Source organism: Mus pahari, chromosome 2, assembly GCF_900095145.1.
Source record: "Mus pahari chromosome 2, PAHARI_EIJ_v1.1, whole genome shotgun sequence".
Classification (NCBI taxonomy): domain Eukaryota; kingdom Metazoa; phylum Chordata; class Mammalia; order Rodentia; family Muridae; genus Mus; species Mus pahari.
The window spans coordinates 29,838,527-29,857,741 of NC_034591.1; the positions used below are offsets into that span (position 1 = coordinate 29,838,527).

Genomic DNA, 19,215 nt, shown 5'->3' on the forward strand with positions numbered 1-19,215 from the left:
ATTTGAAATGTAAATAAAGAAAATACTAATAATAAAAAAAATAATAAAAACCAAAATTTTAAAAAAGCCAGTGGGGGTCATTCTCATTCAAAGCACCACGTTAGCTATACAAAATATTTCTTTAAGTTATTTCATACCTTCTCTGTAGTTTTTCGTTTTAAAGCTTTTTCTTACAAGTACCAGGCAAGCACAACTGTTATTCTAGGTCTACCCATGGCAGGAAGACTAACCTCAAAGCTAGATACATCATGTCACCTTAATCCGCTGGAAATCCTCAGGGACTGTAATGCTGCCATTTCCTAGGAGAGCATTACTCTCTTCTGGACTTCTTCCTGAAGGACCTCCCTGAGGCTGATTTTAAATTGTGTGTGTGTGTGTGTGTGTGTGTGTGTGTGTGTGTGTGTGTGTGTGAAGTATACTTCAAGGTAGTGACTAAAACTATTGTTTTTGTAGTAAAACAGTAGCAGAGGCATTTATCATAATCGAGCACTATGTACTGTGGCATCCACATTGGAGAGGGAAGCACATACTTAGTTGTACTTTAATCCAAGTTGTGACATAGTAGATTTCCATCATAGACTCATGAGCTTCATGTTGTTTATATATATATTACATATTACAAAGGTTATAGTAACTATGGGATAGTAGTTTTTCAGTTCTATTACAATTTTACATTAGTTTGGTATATTTACTCCATTGCTTACCAAAATATCTTTGCTTAATTCACAACCATGTGCGTGTGTGTGTTTGTATGTGTATGTTGTATTAACACTGTATATTCAAACATATGTGCCTGTGTGCACACAGTCAGTGGAAGTCAGAGAATGTGAGGTATTCTGCTTCATCATTTTTGACTTTATTTCTTTGAGTCAGGGTCTCTCACTGAACCTGGAGCTAGCTAAGGGTGGTGGTGAGCAAGCCCCAGTGATCCCTCTCAACCTCTTCCCCTCCCGCTCAGTCCCGTTCTTCCAGGTATGTGTGACCACTTCTAGCTTTTTATGTGGGCACTGGGATGGACTCAGAGTGTCATTCTTGCACAGAAAGCATTCTTTCCCGCTGAGTCTTCTCTTCAGCACCACAGCTGATTTTTTAAATATGAGTCTTGTGTCCTATAATCTTACTAAATGTATTAGTTCTTAGTGAGTGCAATTGCATTTTAATGGGTTCCTCGTGATTTTCTATTCAGACAAATCCTATCACCATTGTATAGTAATAGTTTTACTTCTTCCTCTCCAATGTGGATGCCTCTTACTGTCTACCTCGCTGTCCTGGTGCAACTCTGGAGAACAGTGCTGAGCAGAAGCAGCATTTCTCCTACCCTGCCTGTAGCAGGAAAGTGTCTAGGCTTTCACAGTTAGCCATGCTAGTGTGCTTTTAGCATGAAAAGTTATTAGAGGGCTGGGGAGATGTCGCACTGAGTAAAAGCACTTGCCACATAGATATGGGACCCAATTTTGAATCCCCAGAAGGCATGGACAACTGAGTACAGTAGTATACTTCTTTAATTCCAGTGCTTCCACAGAAAGATGAGAGTTAGACACAGAATCATCTAGAGACACTCATGGGCCAGCTAGTCTGGAGTATGCACTGGCAACCAATGTAAGAGAAACCCTGTCTCAAATAGATTAGAAAAGAATACAACCTGAGGTTGTATTGTGACTTCCATATGTGCTCTGTGGCACACATCTGTGCACATACACATGTATATTATGAGCCTGGATTTCCTGATCACACGAGATAATCATGGGGCTTTTGTTTTATTGGTCTCAAATATCATATTAATTTTACCTGATGTGGTTGGTCCAGAACTCGTTTTTAGGAGACAGTTCAAAGCTCATACTATAGATTTAAATAAATAAATAAATAAATAAATAAATAAATAAATAAATTTAAAAAGAGCTGCTGTGGGTTTCAAAGAGAGTGAACGTTTTGCTTACTGGAGTTAGAGGAACAATGCCAACTGAGTATATTTTGCACAAATGAAGTTATTTTCTTTAATTTTAAGGTTGACTTGCAATTCATTTTACTTTTGCTATTATATGATCCCAGCTTTTTTTTTTATCTCTTCTAAGCAATCATAGTGATACTCCTAGCTTGAACTCTATTACCCTTAGCAATTTTTGTTTGGATTTTAGTTGAAAGCAGTTAAATAGGAAGTGATATATATACTCATGGTCGTCCAAGCAATCAGCTCTGCTCCTCAGGCATGAAAGGACCACTTTCCTTTGTGCTGCTCTGAACGTAAATAGTGGTGATATACTTCCTCTTTCTCAACAGTCAAGGTCCACCCAGAAGCTTGAAACTATATAGAGTCCCGGAAATGTCCTCATTCCCCTTTCTAGCCTCTGATATCATCTCTTAGCATAGAATCATGTTAAATGGGCACAAGGCTTATGTTTGAACCAATTAAAGGGACAGTACCTTTAACTTGCTAAGAACAGATTGCAGCTCAAGTCCTAGCCATCTGGCACCTTCTTGCCCTTGTCCCACAAGTGCTGTGGGCTAGAAAATTTGGGCAGTGCAATGTAGTCAGTGCCAGTTGCTGGACGATTAAGCACAAAGGACTTGCTTCAGGAAGAATCATCTTCCTGAACAAAGAGCAATGTGCTGTCACTTTAAGTTCTGAAATTTAACAGAATATATTTGGTGAAGGTAAAGCAGTTATTTTAAAAATACATTATTCAGGGATCACAGCGGTGCTTTCAGGGATTAAAATAGTCTAAACAGTATGTAATTTCAGGGTTTCTAAGATCTGCATAGAATTAGCATATCCAGCTGGATATAAAATGATACATAATACAACACCCACCCCACCCCACCCCACAAAAAAAACTGGTTTTCTCTGCATTGTATGTGCCTTCTTTGGTTGGGAGAGAAAGATAAAGTATCGTATAGCCTCCTGTAGGAGATACTGTAAGGTCTTTAGAAACAACTGCACTCTACATTTGAAAGGCTCCGTGTTTCCTTCACGGGTCAGATGAGGAAGCTGCACAGAGTGGTGGGTAAGCATTCCAGTCTGCTTCAACAGGGATTAAAATGGTACCTACTTACCACACAAAGAAAACTTAATGAGATGTTATCTAAAGATGACTGGCAAGTAAGTACCATTCAGTGGGAGCTAATGCCTGCAGTCCTGGAAATAAGCCCACCTTACAGTGTACCTAGAAGCAAGTTAGCAAAACTAGATTCAGTAACAGCTAGTATAATTTACTTCTTAATAATGTGTAGGAGCTTTTTCTAAACTGCTGTGCTTCCAACTTCATAGGCAGACTGTAAATTATTTAGTGTCTTCAGAGAACTCTCATCATCTCACCTGCAAAGAGCTGGGGAAGACAAACAGAAATCTTTATTTAACTCTAAATGTGGTTTCTGTACATTTAAGAACACTTTTAGACACACTTTTGTGTCAACTAAAACTGTAGCAATTATTTCTGGAAGGCAGAAGGAAAAACTGTACTCAGGAAGGTTCTGAAAGTGGCTGTCTGCAGACTGGTGACATCCCAAGCCTCTGAAAGCCACACTTGCTCATCCAACAGCACGTGCGCACCTGTGCATGCTGCGCCTGCCATCCAGCCCCAGCCTCTGCTCCCTGGCCCAGACATCATGGAAACACGGCTGAGTTGTGAGGGAAAAGAACTGTGTGCGTCCCTTCCCTGTCACATTTCTTCTAGCTCTGCCAGCCAGCAGGTGGATTGTATCCACACTTGATTCTAAGGAGCAGTTTGAGTTCAGGTGCCCACTGAAGCCAGAGCCATCAGATGCCCCTGACAGTCCGTTACAAGCCACCTGGCATGGTGTTGGAAATCAAACTTGAGTCACCTAGAAGAGTAGTATGTGCTTATCTTTGTGAATATGCGCTTATCTTTGTGAATATGCATCTTTCTTAATTCCCTTCTCTTTCCAAACTTTGCCATTACCAGAGGAAAGTCCTACTTTATCATATTGCTATTAGTGGGAACAACACAAAGTCTTAACACAGCACTCAGAATACCTGGATCATTTCTAATGGATATACCAGCTCACACCATACAGGGGTCAGCAATCCAGAAAGAAATCCTAAAATCCTTTCCGTTTGGTCCCAAATTTCACCTCCAAACTGAATTTGCTATTTTCAAACAATGATATTCACGATCATTTTAATATATTTAGTATGGTTCTTATTCTGTTCATAATACTGATACTAAATTTTCTACATTTATTACAAATACTTAGAATCTAATCTGTTGTTTTTTTTTTACTCTAAGAAAGTCAGTATTAAATTCTTAATTCCTATAGAGCTATAACTTCTGAAAAGATGAAAATGGCCTGCCATTTTTCTCATTAGCTAAGTGTTTATTTCTTACATATTCAAGACTACTATAAAGATGGGCATTCTTCCATTATAGAAATTCTTTTCATAACTTGAGTTTGCACACTTCTCGGCCACTGCTCCTACAGTTCCCAGTTGCAACGATGAAAAGTTGTGTTCCTGTGGATCATGTCAAGAGGAGTTCAGAGTCTAATGCTCTTCAGACTGTGGCTCATCACTGCTGCTTCATCTGGTCCAAAGAGCTTGTGTTTCAGAGAAGAGAGTGGAATCCAGGAAGTCTGAGAGCCTTGCTGAAGCCCTGTGGTGCAGCGGGGAGCACTGGCACCCAGGGCCAGGCACTGACTTTCAACTAGAAATCCACAAATAATGGTATAGCTGCAGCTCTTGATAATTTCATTCCCTCTCCCTAAAACAATGGGAATGCTGGGGAAGGGTAGTCAGGAGTTATTTATACATTTATAGCTTACTGTTGAAGAGCTGATGTGTTGTGTTTTCTCATGATTTGGTGTATTTTCCTTTGAGAAGTTCCAAGTCACTTATAGAAAGGTTATTATTCTGGTAAAGTATTGTAGTTCTTAAAAATATACAAAAACTGTGTGGCCTTTAAACTTTTTCTCGTATTGTAGAGAGTATTTGGCCCATTCTCAATTCATTGTTAACATTATTAACACCATGATTTTTATTGGGTGGGCTTTCCTCCTGAGCAGGGAGTCACACCTTGCACTGCCACTGCATAACAACACACAAAAGAAGCCAGCAGAGTGCCATTGTGGCCGGAAGGGTTAGGGATTATGAAATGCCTCAAACAAGATCGAAATGCTTTCACTTAGGCTTAGATTTTACTTCTCAAAATATTTAGTTTTAAAAACTTCAATTATGATTTGTAAGTCAAGTCAAGTTTGCTTTAGGAAATTATGCAATAACTTTAGTGTAAGCAGGGCCATGTCTGCACCTTACCTTCCTGTTTCCTGATCTCCCATTCTTAGACATTCAGGGTTCCTTTACCCATTGGCTCCTGCTAGCCCTCCCTGTTGGTTCCTAGCTTTTTACTTAGTTGATTATATTCTTTTTGTTTGTTTGTTTTTGTTTTTTCGAGACAGGGTTTCTCTGTGTAGCCCTGGCTGTCCTGGAACTCACTCTCTAGACCAGGCTGGCCTCGAACTCAGAAATCCTCCTGCCTCTGCCTCCCAAGTGCTGGACTTAAAGGCGTGTGCCACCACCCCCGGCAATTATACTCTTACCTAAAAGTATTGTCCTATAAAATTCTAAAGATGATAAACATTAAATTTCCATCAGCAGCTAGATGATAAAGTGTACTGTATACAGTCTGGGGAATATTACTCAACCTTGAAAAGGGTCTGATTCAAGTCACATATGTGAATGGATCTTGAAAACATTTTATTAAACATAAGCCACTCATATCTGCATAAGATCCCTCGAATAAACCAATTCATAAGAATAAAAAGTAAAATATAGTAAAGATTGCCGTGGGCTTAGAGAAAGGCCGAATGAGGACTGGTTTATTGAATGGGATGATGACAGTTGTAGCAGTGGGAAGTGGTGAGGACTGTAGAGTGTGAAGGGACTTGATACCTGTCATTTAGACATCTGATGGTAGCTGAGATGAGCAGGTTTATGCTGTGCAGAGTTTGCTTCAGTAAGAAAGCAATGCTGGCCTGAGTTCTCTGTGACATGAAATAATAGCAACTCCTTGGGTTCCAAGTGTACGCTGAAGGAGCAGCCGGCCTCCTACCATTCTGAATGGCTCCTTCATGCTCACACAGGGTGGAAAAAAAACCACAGCTGTGTTTACTTTTCCAACCCCATCTTCTATTTTGAAATATAACCTGTTTGAAAATGAGAGCCAAGGTCAAATAACACAGCTTTTTGCTCACCTCTTCAGTTTGCCAAACATTGTTTTTCTAGTGGAGTTCTAGGCTAGGTGCAGCCAGTGAGAGTAACACTATCACTCCTGTGTTCAATGGTAGATTGAATTTGCCTGCCTCAGGACATCTGTATGCAGAGGGGTACAACATTGTTGCTTTCACGTTTGTGCATATATGAAAATGCACAGTGTGAGCCACAGTGGGTAAAGGCACTTGCTGCCACACTGAAAGACGACGTCCCTGGAGACCATGTGATAGCAGGAAAGAACTAACCTCCGCAAGTTGTCCTCTGACCTCCACAACACCGTGGCATGTGTGTGTGTTCCGGTTCATTCATCACACACACACACACACACACACACACACACACACATACACACGAAATCAATAATCATAAAAACTTTGTTTAAATGTACAGCTTATATTTACTAGTTATAATGTTTTCAATTGTGAGGACTTTTCAACACATCAAATTACAAAGGAAATGGGCTTTTTCGTTTCTAATCAATTGCCCTATTTGTTGTATTATTTCTTATTTTCTGAGATTAGACCTGGAAGGTTAACTTTACTCAGATTTTATATTGATCTGCAGGGTAAGCATAACACCCTCCTGATAATTGCATCTGAATTCTGGTAAAAAATCTGGCAATTTTTAGTACATACTCAAAATGACATGTTTTTCAAAATGATGGAAATGGTGACAGCATAAAGCCCCAGAATACTGGGAACAGCAGAACATGTTAGCTCTATCCTCAGATGACAGGCATGGCATGAACTAATAGGTACATTAATTATTGAAGTCACAACATCTCAGTGTTCTGAAAGGCATTTACTTTACCTAGCTTAAGGATTGCAGATGTTCATTTTATCAACATACAGACAAAAAAAACAAAAGTCATTACTGTTCACTGTGCATATATGAAAGTGCACATTATGGGCCTGCAAGATGACTCAGTTCTGAATAAAGGAAGTCCAGAAACAAAGGTTAAAAAAAAGTAAACAAAAAATTATTGTTTAAAATGTTTGTATTTTCTTTTATGTATTTCTGACTGTATTTATTTGTAATATATATATATATATATATATATATATATATATATAGTGTCTATTTGATATATAAATCCAAACTTGTATAACATAACTATTTTTCCTGAGCTTTAAAAGTAGAAAGTATCAAAAAAAAAAAAAAGAAAGTATCTACTTATTTCTTAGTTTATTGTATATGCAGGCAGTTAAAGGTTTTTTTGTTCTGTTTTGTTTTACAAAGTTAAAACCATTTGTTGAATGAGATTATATTCAGTATGCAAAGGAAATATACACGATCATCTTTCATTATTGTCCTTTGAAATTATGTGAAAAAAAAAATGTGATCCCATTGCATTGCAGGCTGAAGAAGTTGAAGAGATATATTCATAGTAAACAAGGCTGTATAAATGGGAAGTTAAGTGGAATCTAGTGTGACTAATAGGAGATTTCAAATTCTTCAGACCTGTGGTGCACATAAGAAGCTTGAAGAAAGTCTGCATAAAAGCCTGAGCTGCTTTGTCACCTTGACTGCGATCAGATACTGTTGTTCTCAAACCAGGGCCGTAAGCCAGGATAAGATTCTTAGTTGAACTGCTAATGTAAACTCTTATTTCAATAGTTGCATGGTCTTCACTTTTGGACTTTCACTGTCCACCCAGTTGGCATTTATGACTAGAGAACTGGCTAAATACACATCCTTAAATAAAATACGCACATACCCCAGACAAAGTAACCTCTGAAGTTATTTCTTGATTGGCCTTTAGTAGAAGGCTTTGATTAGGTTAATGTTGTCAGACTCATTTAAAAGAAGGAAAGAAAGACTAGTTCCTTTGTAAACATCACCAATAAAATGTGTGTATGAAATTCTGCAGCACTGTAGAAAATATTAAGAAGCACTGAGAAATTCCAACAGGAGTCTACATGAAAGAGGGGTGCAAATGTGTGGGCCAGGAGGTCAGCAGGAATCTAAGACTAGTATGCACGCCCAAGAGTCTGTTTCTGCCCGGCCTTTGAGAGTGAAAGAGTAGGGAGGTAGTGTGCTGACGGTATGGTGATGGGAAGAGCAGACCTGTAGTTCTTGACAGCACCGTCTTTTCAGAAATCAGATAAGAGGAACTGCTAAGTAGAGGGCGAAGCTTCGAAACAGCAGGGAGCCAAGAGCTCAAAGCTCAAAAAAGGAGCCTGGAGCCCTAAGCTACACACAGGTCAGAGGCAATTAGCACTTGTGCACACCTGAATGGTTATTAGTGAAATCCGGTAGAGAAACAGACGTGGAAGGCAGGCATTTCGGTGAGTTAGGGTGAATGACTGACAGCCAGTGTCAGCAACTCTCCCTTTCTCATATAAAACATAAAAGAAAGAGCTTGGTGGTGAAGTAGGTGACACCCTACTGAGTGATAGGTGTGAGGATCATTTTGATCAATGTCTACTCTGCTTAAAGGAAAGAACATCGCAAAGATGTCTGATGGGTAGATCTGTGTCTCGGGAGAGCTGGGACAGTGAGTAGTTCACTTTGGATCAGAGTCCAGGTGCAGAACCAGATGTGCTCTGGGCATGGCAGAGGAGGAGGTACTCCTCTGATAGCCCCCTTGCATCTGAGGGGACTGCCCGGGAGTGAGAAAAGAGGAGAAAGGTGGCACACACACCACACATGAAGTAGTAATGACAGGGAGCCCTGCTGGGGAAATGGGAGGTGTCTTCAGGCCAGACATCATTACTGTTTATAGAGTCATTTAAACCTGCTTTTAAAAAAGAAATGGTTGGGTCAGCCTTTTGTGCTCTGAAAATTAGCATCCTACTCGGACTCTGCTCGGAACCTGCCCTTACCTCCCTCCCTCCGTTTCTGAAAAACTCCTCTCCTCCACCAGTTCATCCCCACTCAAGCTGCCTGGGGTAGGTGAGCTTGCAGCTTCAGTCAGGCTACTTTTCCAGTGCATGAAACAGTTGACCGAATGGAGCAGCAGTCGGCTTAACTTCCCCATCTCTTCTGCACACTCAGCTGGATGTTGTTGATGTTGATGTTGTTGTTTCAGCTGGAGTGCTGAGAAAAGAAAGGCAAGTGGTTCTTGTTCTTCTTCTTCTTCTTCTTCCTCCTCATCCTCCTCTTCCTCTTACTCTGTTTCGAGAAAGATGGGACAAGCAGGAAACACATGTAGGTGGAAGTGGTAAAGGAAAAGGCAGGAAAGGGAACAAATACTGAAAGAAGTTGAGTCAGAATATGAACTAAAATGATGTCAAAGCCAAGAATAGGAGAGAGATCAGAGAGCACCATCTCTCTAACCTCCCTTCTTAAAATGAAGAATCCCATCCGAATGTGCTGCTGAAGCCAGCTTCTTGAACTCGAGTCTCTGGCCCCAGGGAGTTAGTGCTCAAGCCATCTTTTTGTTTGTGGATTATTCTCTCCCTAATGTTTTTCTATCTGTGGCAAAACGTTCTAGACTTTTGCTTATTTCTGCCACCTAACCCCTCAATTAAACCAAGTCTGGGCTGGAGGAGAAGCTCTGTGGGAAAGCACATGCTTCGGAAGTTTGAGATTCTGGATTCCATATCTAATATCAAAAACTAAGAGTCAACCCCATGCCAAAAGCACAGGAGAAACAAAAAGGATGGGTTTGGTTCCACTTAAAATGCTTGAGTACTCACATCAGGTGCTGTTCTGCTGATTACAAATGTGAGAAAAACAGAAAACAGCCCCTGGTTTAGCAATATAATTTTTCCGAGTAAAAAGAGTTATTATTTGTGGTTTCCATAGTTGCAAGGGGCAGAGTTCAGTCCTATGGCACTTTTATTAGCAACTAGGTTCACATTTATTAGCAACTAACTTTAAAAGAGGAGGAGGGGGAAGAGGAGGAGGAGGAGGAGGGAGCAGTAGCTTGAACACTCTTCCCTTATCTGTGTTGTGTCTTAGATCACCTTCTGACCTCTATCCCCTGGTGCTTCTAACTTGGATTTGCCCCTGTACCTCACCCCACCAGTTAGAAGCTGATGTAATGAAAGCAGATGCCAGCTGAAGCTAGAATAGAATGGATGGCTATCTGGGGAGATAAAATGACAGTGTTACTTGTTCAAGCCATTGTTCAGAGAAGCATGTCTTTTATTTATAGACATTACAGTTTAAAGGCATGGAAGGGCAGAGCTTGATAGTACCTTTTCTCTGTGTGACTTGCTTCCTAAAACTATGCCTGATATGGCCACCTGTTTTGTTTCGTACCTAGTTGTATATTCTTTCAGTAGACTCTGTTGCTACTTTTGTTGAGGTTGATTTCTTAATTTCAGTGCATCAGTATTTTGCTCTTCCAGGAATCTTTTGTCTCTGTCTTTGCATGAATTGCAGGAAAGGGCAAGCAGCTTCTATAATGCCACAAGTATTGGCTTTGTAGTAATCAACATTTATAGTTTGCTTGGGGATGAGAAAAAAGATGGGTGTCAGTAAGTTTGCAAAGCTGGTACCGGCAAGTGGATTCCATGGCAGTGACTGGACTTTTGAACTGGGGTGAATGTAGTCGGCTATCCAGGTCCTGAAGTTGCTTGCTTCCAAACACCCAGGGGAGAGGTTCACGATAGGGCTGCTCTAGGGAAATGGCTGTGTATCTCTATTCTTGGAGGGTTTTTTGTTTTTTGTTTTTTTTATTCCTTAACCTCTTAGAACACTCTTCAAATGGAAGTTATGAATTGTTATGGCCCTCCTTCCCAAAGAAATTCAAAGTGAATCTGGCCAGCCAGTTTTTAACAGGTTACCTGATGGCCAAGCAATTGTTTTTACAGACCCAAACGAAATCAGCTTGTTGTGAGCATAGTTGTTGGTGATATAGACAAGGACATTAATGTTCCCTGTGACATTAAAACCAAAGCCTGGCATGCTCCACTCACCTCTAACAGAATGAGGGAAACTACTGCTTTGGAGGAGAAGTTTCAGGGCGAGATGAAGGATCTCAGGGCACAGGTCCTCGGAAAACAGCGAGTCTGCCATCTGAACATGATGTTGGAAATGGTTTTCTGCAGTTTGGCTATTAACCAAAAGGCTAATTGATTCTTTTCTTCTGCCCCATTGTAGTTAACATACTAATTCTTCCCAGTAAAGATCCATTTCATTATGCAAATGCAAAAAAAAAAATCACAAGACTCGTGTCTGAGTGAGGGTTGCTTTCTGTAGAGACCCGGTGCACCTGTTCCTGCCCTCAGCCCCCACCTCCACCTCCTCGAGCTGCCAAGCTAGCGATTCAGTGGTGTGCTTTAGCTGGTCTGGGGCCCTTGAATTTCGACTCAGATTTTCTTTTCGACTTGCTCTTGTTTTGCCGTATAATTTCTCTCCTTCTAGCTCTCAGCATGCCAGCAGCAGCTGCATCATGGCACTCAGCCTGCTGCCAAGAGGGCAGGCAGCCTCCTTGGAGACTGGAACGTTGCACTAAGCCAACTGTTAAGAGATGGAAGCTGGAGTCCTGCATCCAGCACAGCTGAAATTTACATCGTTCTAGGAGGCATTTGGTAGATTGCTGTTAGTGGTATTTTCTTAACTAAATAAAACTTTCAAAACTTTGATTTAGGAAAAATTTCAGACTTGCACAGAGGCAAAAGGAATTCTGTGGTGCAGAATTCCCACATGCCTCCCTATCTGCCTCAGCCATCACCATCCTGGGGATCTTTCACTGTCTGTGGGTTTTCCCATGGTTTATCCAGACTACTAGTAGACTTGTTCCCATGGGGTGAATTTATCTTCAGTTACAGTTGCTTTTCCATCTCTTTTCAGTCTGTCTGCAGGATGTTTCTCCATCCTTTCTTCCAAACAATAAAAGAAATTAGAATCTTTTTCCTTCCACGTTAAGTATGCTATTTAGTGATCACTGTCTTTTGCAATATCATCTCAAACTGTCAGAGCTCAGTTGATCTGGTGTCTTAGCAAAGCACAAGCAAAGTAGGTTCATAGGACAGAGCATTAAGAAACCATTGGTTTGTTTCTCCATTTCATTGCTGACAATCTGTATATACTGAGATGTCTTAGTTAAATGTCCTGTCTTATTGTCCTCTTACCTTTCACATATCACACACCCTGCAGATCCAGTACATGACCTCACTGAGTGTACACTTTTAGAGCAGCTTAGATAGAGCCTAGTACCCAGGATGTGTTCAGCACATGATAGCCACCATTGCCAACCATTTTGTCTCATATCACTCATTATACAGACTGGAGGGCTAAGGCCCAGAAGGCTGCCTGATCAGAACCTGAACAAGTTGCCATGTAGCCCAAGTCATTTATGGTACTAGATGTGGTTTGGTATGTTCTTGCCCTCTAGAAAACTGTTTTTGGCAGGTAAGAATGATTTTTAAAAGAAATGCAAGATAAATGCATAAATGGGAATAAATACTGCTGCTGGAGAGTTAAGTTTCAGAGTTCTGTTTCCAGAGGGGAACATGTCAATGGGTAATATACCACCTCCTTATTGGGAAAGTTGGCAGTTCAATACTGAACAAGTGTTCTGTGCACAAACACAAGAGAGCTTTGCCGGGCATGGTGGCTTATGTCTTGAATCCCAGGACTTAGGAGGCAGAGGCAAGTAAATATCTGTGAGTTGGAGGACAGCCTGGTCCACACAGTAAGTTGTGGGACAGCCAAGGCTATGGAGAAAGACCCTGTCTCAAAACAAAAGGGAAGGAAGGAAAGTAAACAGGAAGAAGAGAGAGGGAGGGAGGGAGGGAGGGAGGGAGGAATATAGGAAGGAAGGAAGGTTAGAATATAAGATGAGCTAACCTAGGAAGGATTTGGTACTGAGATTGAGAAACAAGAAAACATAAACCAGAAAAGGAAAGGGCCAACATTTGATCTGACAACCCAGCTAAAGAAACAGAGAAGTTAGACAGCCTATTTGCTTATTGTTCTAGGTTTTTCTACCACAACAGTATAATCTAGAACCTGTGCTCATGATTCCTCTCCCATCTTGATTTCAGTGACCTAAGCCCTAGCACACATGTAATCTTCAGGGGTTTATGGTGCATAAGGATACTAGTTCCTTTTCAGTTTTTCCACACAAGCCAGCACATAGTGAGGGCCTTTACATGTCTGGAATAGCTGTCGTTCTTAACTGCTTCCTGTCCAGTTGGCTGACTTAGCATTGTGAATACAAGTTAGAGTCGAGGCGTCCAGAACTGTGCCCCATATGCCTTTGCCTTTATAGTAAGCTTTCTCATAACAGGGGGTGCTATTGTTGGTTTTTATTGCAAACCTTAGAAAGTTCTTTTGTGTACCCATTATATAAAATTGTTGTGCGGATTAAATAAAGTTATGTTTATGGGGTCAGGTTTATGGATAAGCAGTACTGGGCATACAGAAAGTAATGGTTTAAAGTTAAAATTCTCAGGAAATTATAAGACAACTATTGATGGGCATGCCTTGGAAGCCTTGCTGATTCCAAGTCACTCCCTAGACTAGTGTTTCTTAAGGGCCCTTCTCCAGACTGCGGTGAACACCTTGGGAAGAGAGCATTTCCTTCTCTACTGACCTTCCATGAGGTGGTTGTTGTTGTTGTTGTTGTTGTTGTTTCTTAAGTCTTTTCTTCTCGTTATCTTTAACTGTGTCTCCCACTTTAAAACAAAAGTGAAAAGAAGCACCTCTTGACATCAAACACCTTTCCAACATCACCTCACTTGACCCGTTTACTGCATATTCTCGCTGATTCTCTCCAGCAGAGCTCTGTGTGATATCTGTCAGGTGTCTCATGACACCACCACCAACTTTCAGTGTTGCCGCCCAGACCTGCCCCAGCACTCTTGTAGCCCATACCTGGGTGGCTCCATCTTCTCACTGTTAGACCAAGAACTTTGGATTGACTCTTGACTACACTCTTGTCCCTATACCAGCTTCGTTTCATTCATAAATCCTGTTGAATTTACACCCAAACTCTTTCCAAAATTCAATCATTTAATCTCGCTTTGCTGTTACAACCTTAGTCGACATGATAGTCTCTCAGTTCCAGGCTGTCTTCTTGCTTACGTTACAGGCTGCCTTCCTCCTCCCCAATGTCCACTGTCGAATAGCGACCAGAAGACTTTTAAAGTATCTATTAGTATACATCTTCTACACTAATATGTTCCTCAACATGTTTTCATCCCACATTCAACAGTATAGATGCATCATATACACATAAGACTGACTTAAAGAAGCCAAAGCTTCCATCCTGGGTGGTGGCATTCATTGAAAATTAAAACACAGATCAAACCACTCCATACTATTAGAATTCAGGATGGTGTCTAAGGGAAGAGAAGGTTGCAACTAGAAAAGAATTCTACGTGTTCTGTATCTTTTATAGGGCTAGCTACCTTCTGGATTCCGTTTGTAGGAATTTAGCAATTGCTACAGTGACAATGAATGTATCCTCTCCTGTAGGTACTGTATACTTTAATAAAAGGTCTAACAGAAATGCTGTTTCTCTTCTTTAAAATTGTTCTTCTTAGACAAGGAATCTGTCAGCGTTTGTCACCATTAGAATCTAAGCTCTGTCTCTGCTTTCATTCATGCAGTGAGCATTTTTGAGCACTGGGTCCTGATGAGGACATTTGGGAGATCAGAGAACACAAGAGATAAAACCTGCTTCTGAGAGATGATAATTCGAATGAGTCACAAGCATATGCCAAGACACTAAGGGCTAGAGACAGAAACAGAAGTGGGAGACAGGGAGACGGAACAGAGGTGAGAGGGTAGCATACAGTGTAAATAAAAGGAGAGGCTTTTCTCAGAAGGTGACAGATGGGAAGACAGGCTCCTAGCTCAGTGTAGATCTGATAGAAAAGCCTCCTGGGCAGAAGGAACCAAAGCAATGAGCTCTGGGAAGAAATAGCCTGGGAGTGAGTAACAAGAGCCAGGACACAGTAGAATTGGAGACGTTTTGGCCAGGGTAGTCTAGTGGGAATAACTGGTCAAGGCCTGTTCAAGAGGAGCCTGAATAGGTCTCTGTGAAGATAAGAGGCATTCTGCATGAGGTTGAAGGCTAAAAAAAGACTTTGTTCTCTGAGATTATTTACATTACATTTCAGCTGCTTATAGTAGCAAGCCATTCATTTTATTGCTATCCAGACACTTATTTCCTCTGCCATTAATGGGGATTTAGATCGACGGAGGGTGCTCTGAACATCCTAGTCAGTGCTTGCCTTTTGCTAAACTGGTATAGGCAAATATGCTAATTTAAAAGAAATGTAAAGACCAAGGTACATGGGTATTTATTTGAAACCTGTGCAAACCGTGCTGGTTCCAGCCTGTGCTCACGACACACACTAAAATCAAACCTCACATGTGGCACACAAATGTGTGCGTTGTGCCAAGGGTGGACTGCAGAGACATGGGTCACTTGACTTGAGTGTCCTAGCATCTGCCTGAAGGTAGCAACTACTAAGAACTTACAGCAGGCCGGGCAGTGGTGGCGCACGCCTTTGATCCCAGCACTTGGGAGGCAGAGGCAGGCAGATTTCTGAGTTCGAGGCCAGCCTGGTCTAAAGTGAGTTCCAGGACAGCCAGGGCTACACAGAGAAACCCTGTCTCGAAAAACAAACAAACAAACAAACAAAAAACAGCAACAACAACAACAAAAAGAACTTACAGCAGAACATCTAAGGATATCTTGGACAGTTTGCCTCGTAGGTATTCCACAGTAGACAGGGCTGATAGAGCATTTCACAAGGAAGCCGAGCACTGAGCAGAGCCTGGAAGCACCCATGGGATTTGTGAAAGCAGCGAAGGCTCTGGGGACGCTGCAGGGTTGAGGAAATAACAGGAATGTGTTTTCCTTTAAGGGAGATTTGGGTAGCCACTCAGAGTAAGAGCAGACTGGAAGAATTTTAAATCTTGTAGAGACTTAGGATGGATCTCTCAAATGGGTTCAAATCTGGCAGGTTTTATATATTACACATCTCCCAGGCTTTTTGATGTACTGATGCCATATTTACCACTTCTAAACCTCACAGTTCATATGTTCTAAATGTTTTTAATGTATATGTATTTTTAGACCGGCAAAGAAGACACATCCAGCGTGACTGTATCAGGCACCGAGACAGGAAATCAGGCAGGCCAGACTCTGGAGAACAACTCCCTGACAGCTGAGCTCCTGAGCGATGTGCCCTTCACACTGGCCCCACATGTGCTGGCGGCGCAGGGCACCATCAGCGACCTTCCTGACCACTTACTCTCATATGATGTCGGCGACAACTTGTCCCGATTCTGGTATGATTTCACTCTTGAAAATTCAGTCCTCTGTGATTTGTAGTCTTTGTGTCTATGCATACCCTAGCAGCTTTAGAGGAAATAAGACTGCCTATTCTATTGAACCTGTGTGATGCTCTTTGTCATTTCATTGGTGGAGGCCTTGAGGCAAGCAAGGATCATAAAATAAATAAAATAGCATCATGTTCATGGTTTTATCTTCAGAATCAAGTGAATTTATATAAAAATTAAAGTCAATGTAATGAATGGAACTGACTTTAGAAAAAATATGAATTCAGACCACTCATATTTCCCCATGTGATAAAACTCCAATTGTTGAGATTATGAGAGGCACTGGGTGTTTTTGCTGACACAACAGTGAAAGAGAAACAAGACTTCCCTCCCTCCCTCTGTTACCTAGGCTCAGCAACCTGAGCCTAGAGCATGTGTGAAGGCCCTGGGGTTCAGAGGAGGTTATGGTGGTATGCAGTTACTCTCACAGTGTTTATGAATGAGGTCACACCACTAGGGAAATTTGAAACCTCTTCGAAACACCAGCCCTTCTTTGCTGATTCAAGACTAAGGGGGATGCTTTGGTTTTCTTAGACTCATGTGGCCCTCTCCACCCTCCTGAAGGTTTGCTCTGTTCCTTCTTTGTTCTCATCCCTGCTGGGTGTGGTTGAAGCCGTTTCTAGAGAACTGTCCCGTTGGGTTATCCTTCCTTACCACGTATGTTCCCAGTTTGTGGGTCTGCTTCTGCTTTCGCCTCTTCTGCTTCCTAGATCACTGCTGATAAGCCCTGGTTAGAAGTGTGTTGGCCACAGTACAGTGGCAGTGTTTGACTGTTAAACACACTCAGCTCAATGATGTTCCAATTAGAGTGTAGGGAGACACCCAGATAGGACTAGAATGCCCTCTGTTTATTCCAAGTAAAACTGAGCAGGACTGCTGTTGGTCAGTACACTACAAAGAGAATTGGTATAGAGTAACAGGGCCATGGTTTTTTTGCCATGAAAAATTTAAGTCATTTCTTTTGGTTAGTTATAATTTATTAATTCTGTGCCAAAGTTTTTTAAGTATATTTTTTCACAAAGAGAGAGTATCAGGAAAACTAAACACTGTGCAGAAAAGAACAAGAATTTTTCTAATTTTAATGTGCTCTGCATATTCATTTAATAAATTTGGTGTGGTCTTCATAAAAGGTACTGTGGTTTAAAGTTAAAGGTACATTTGTGATGACAAAAGTATACTTCATTTACAATTAACATGACTGTGTGAGATTAAAGATTCAATTGGGTCTTTATATAGTTTTCATAAAACATCTACATAGGAAATATGCCTTATTTTTGACACAAATGTAAACATTTTGTAGCATTTCTGTGATGGTACATCCTTTTTAACTATCCATGTTAATGTACTCTCAAAATTGAATGTAAAGAGATTGTTCTTTTGCTTAAAATATGTGAAAATTTATATAATTATACATTTCATTTATATGTATGTCTTCCGTGTTACAAATGTGCTTGTAAGTACTGTTTGTCTAAAATTGTTATATTTAAAGAATATTGAAAATAAATTGAAATAAATGTTTTGATTGTTTTCATATCCACAAAATGGCTTTCAATGCATTAGTAATATCTAACTACAAGTTGTAGGCTTCATAAGTGGCAGACTTAAGTACATTATGAATTGCAACTCGCTATTGTGTATATAAATCATGTAGCTATTTTAAGACTGAAACAAAGATTACAAATCAACCAGCCAACCAGCAGACTCCATTTTACCCAAGAGAAAACTGAGGCCTAGAAATTCAGATGACTTAAAACACCTAGTTAGTAAAGTGCATGCTTAAAAGTGGTGCCTTCCCAAACGTGAGCTGAACAAGGCTGACACCAGTGAACATCTCATCCTGAGGAACTGAGGAAGGCTGGGAGCAGGCGAGGGGTCTTCCCAGGGAAAACCATATCATTGGTTTTCCAGTGCCAAATAGTGAGCCCTGAAAAGATGTATGCATGCAACTGTGTGGACGGAATAAATAGGTTATATTTACGGGCATATATCCAAATATGCATGCGGTAACAATTAGTTGAGTTTTTTTTTTTTTTAAAGCCATGAATTTTAAGGAGTTGAAGGGGTTGTATGAAAGGGCTTGCAAGGAGAAAAGGGAAGGGAGAAATGTAATTTAATTATAATCTCAAAAATTGAAAACTGTGTAAGTGAGAACGAAGTAGAGCATATGCAGAAAGAGGCGTTGCAGACAGCCAAAGAGTCACTAAGAGCTCTCGTTCAAGCGGAAGGCCTTCGAATCTGTTCCTAACTTCTGGTGGTCTCCATTCCCTTGCTTGCTAAGTAGCAAATTTTTATATCTTTCAGAGTTATGTTGAGTAGTAAGAGGTGATTGTTAAATACCCAATAACCTAATGATTGATAATGTTAAAGAGGATGATCTCCTTATGTATACACACAGTATTATAACATGATGTGAAATACATGTTATGTGAACTACTTTTGGCCAAAATTAAAATGATCTACCAACACTAATTTTTTACTACATTCACTTCAATAATGTCAGTGGTTTCTTCTGTCTCTTCTATAACTCCATAGTAAGCACTTACCATCGAAGAGCAAGGTCTTGTGCTGGAAATCATTATAGGTGTAGAATATGTGACTTCACTGAATTTATTTCAAGTCCTCCTATATTTAGGAAGTCACATGTGTTTTTCCAACTGTCTTTGATGGCCTTTGTTCTCTTTTCTTTAAAAGTAGAGAAGTAATCCCAGCCAATTTGTTATTTACTTAGTTAAATTATT

General features: G+C 40.6%; 1 protein-coding gene across 1 annotated transcript in view; it reads left to right on the forward strand.

Annotated features, from left to right (window-relative positions):
* Umad1 (UBAP1-MVB12-associated (UMA) domain containing 1) overlaps nucleotides 1-18,014 on the forward strand; it is a 171,078-nt gene extending 153,064 nt beyond the window's left edge. Inside the window, exon 4 of the mRNA XM_021190065.2 lies at nucleotides 16,212-18,014. Within this exon, the coding sequence (XP_021045724.1) occupies nucleotides 16,212-16,469 (258 nt within the window). The 3' untranslated portion in view covers nucleotides 16,470-18,014. The remainder of the gene's footprint in view (nucleotides 1-16,211) is intronic.
* The last annotated feature ends 1,201 nt before the right edge of the window (nucleotides 18,015-19,215 follow it).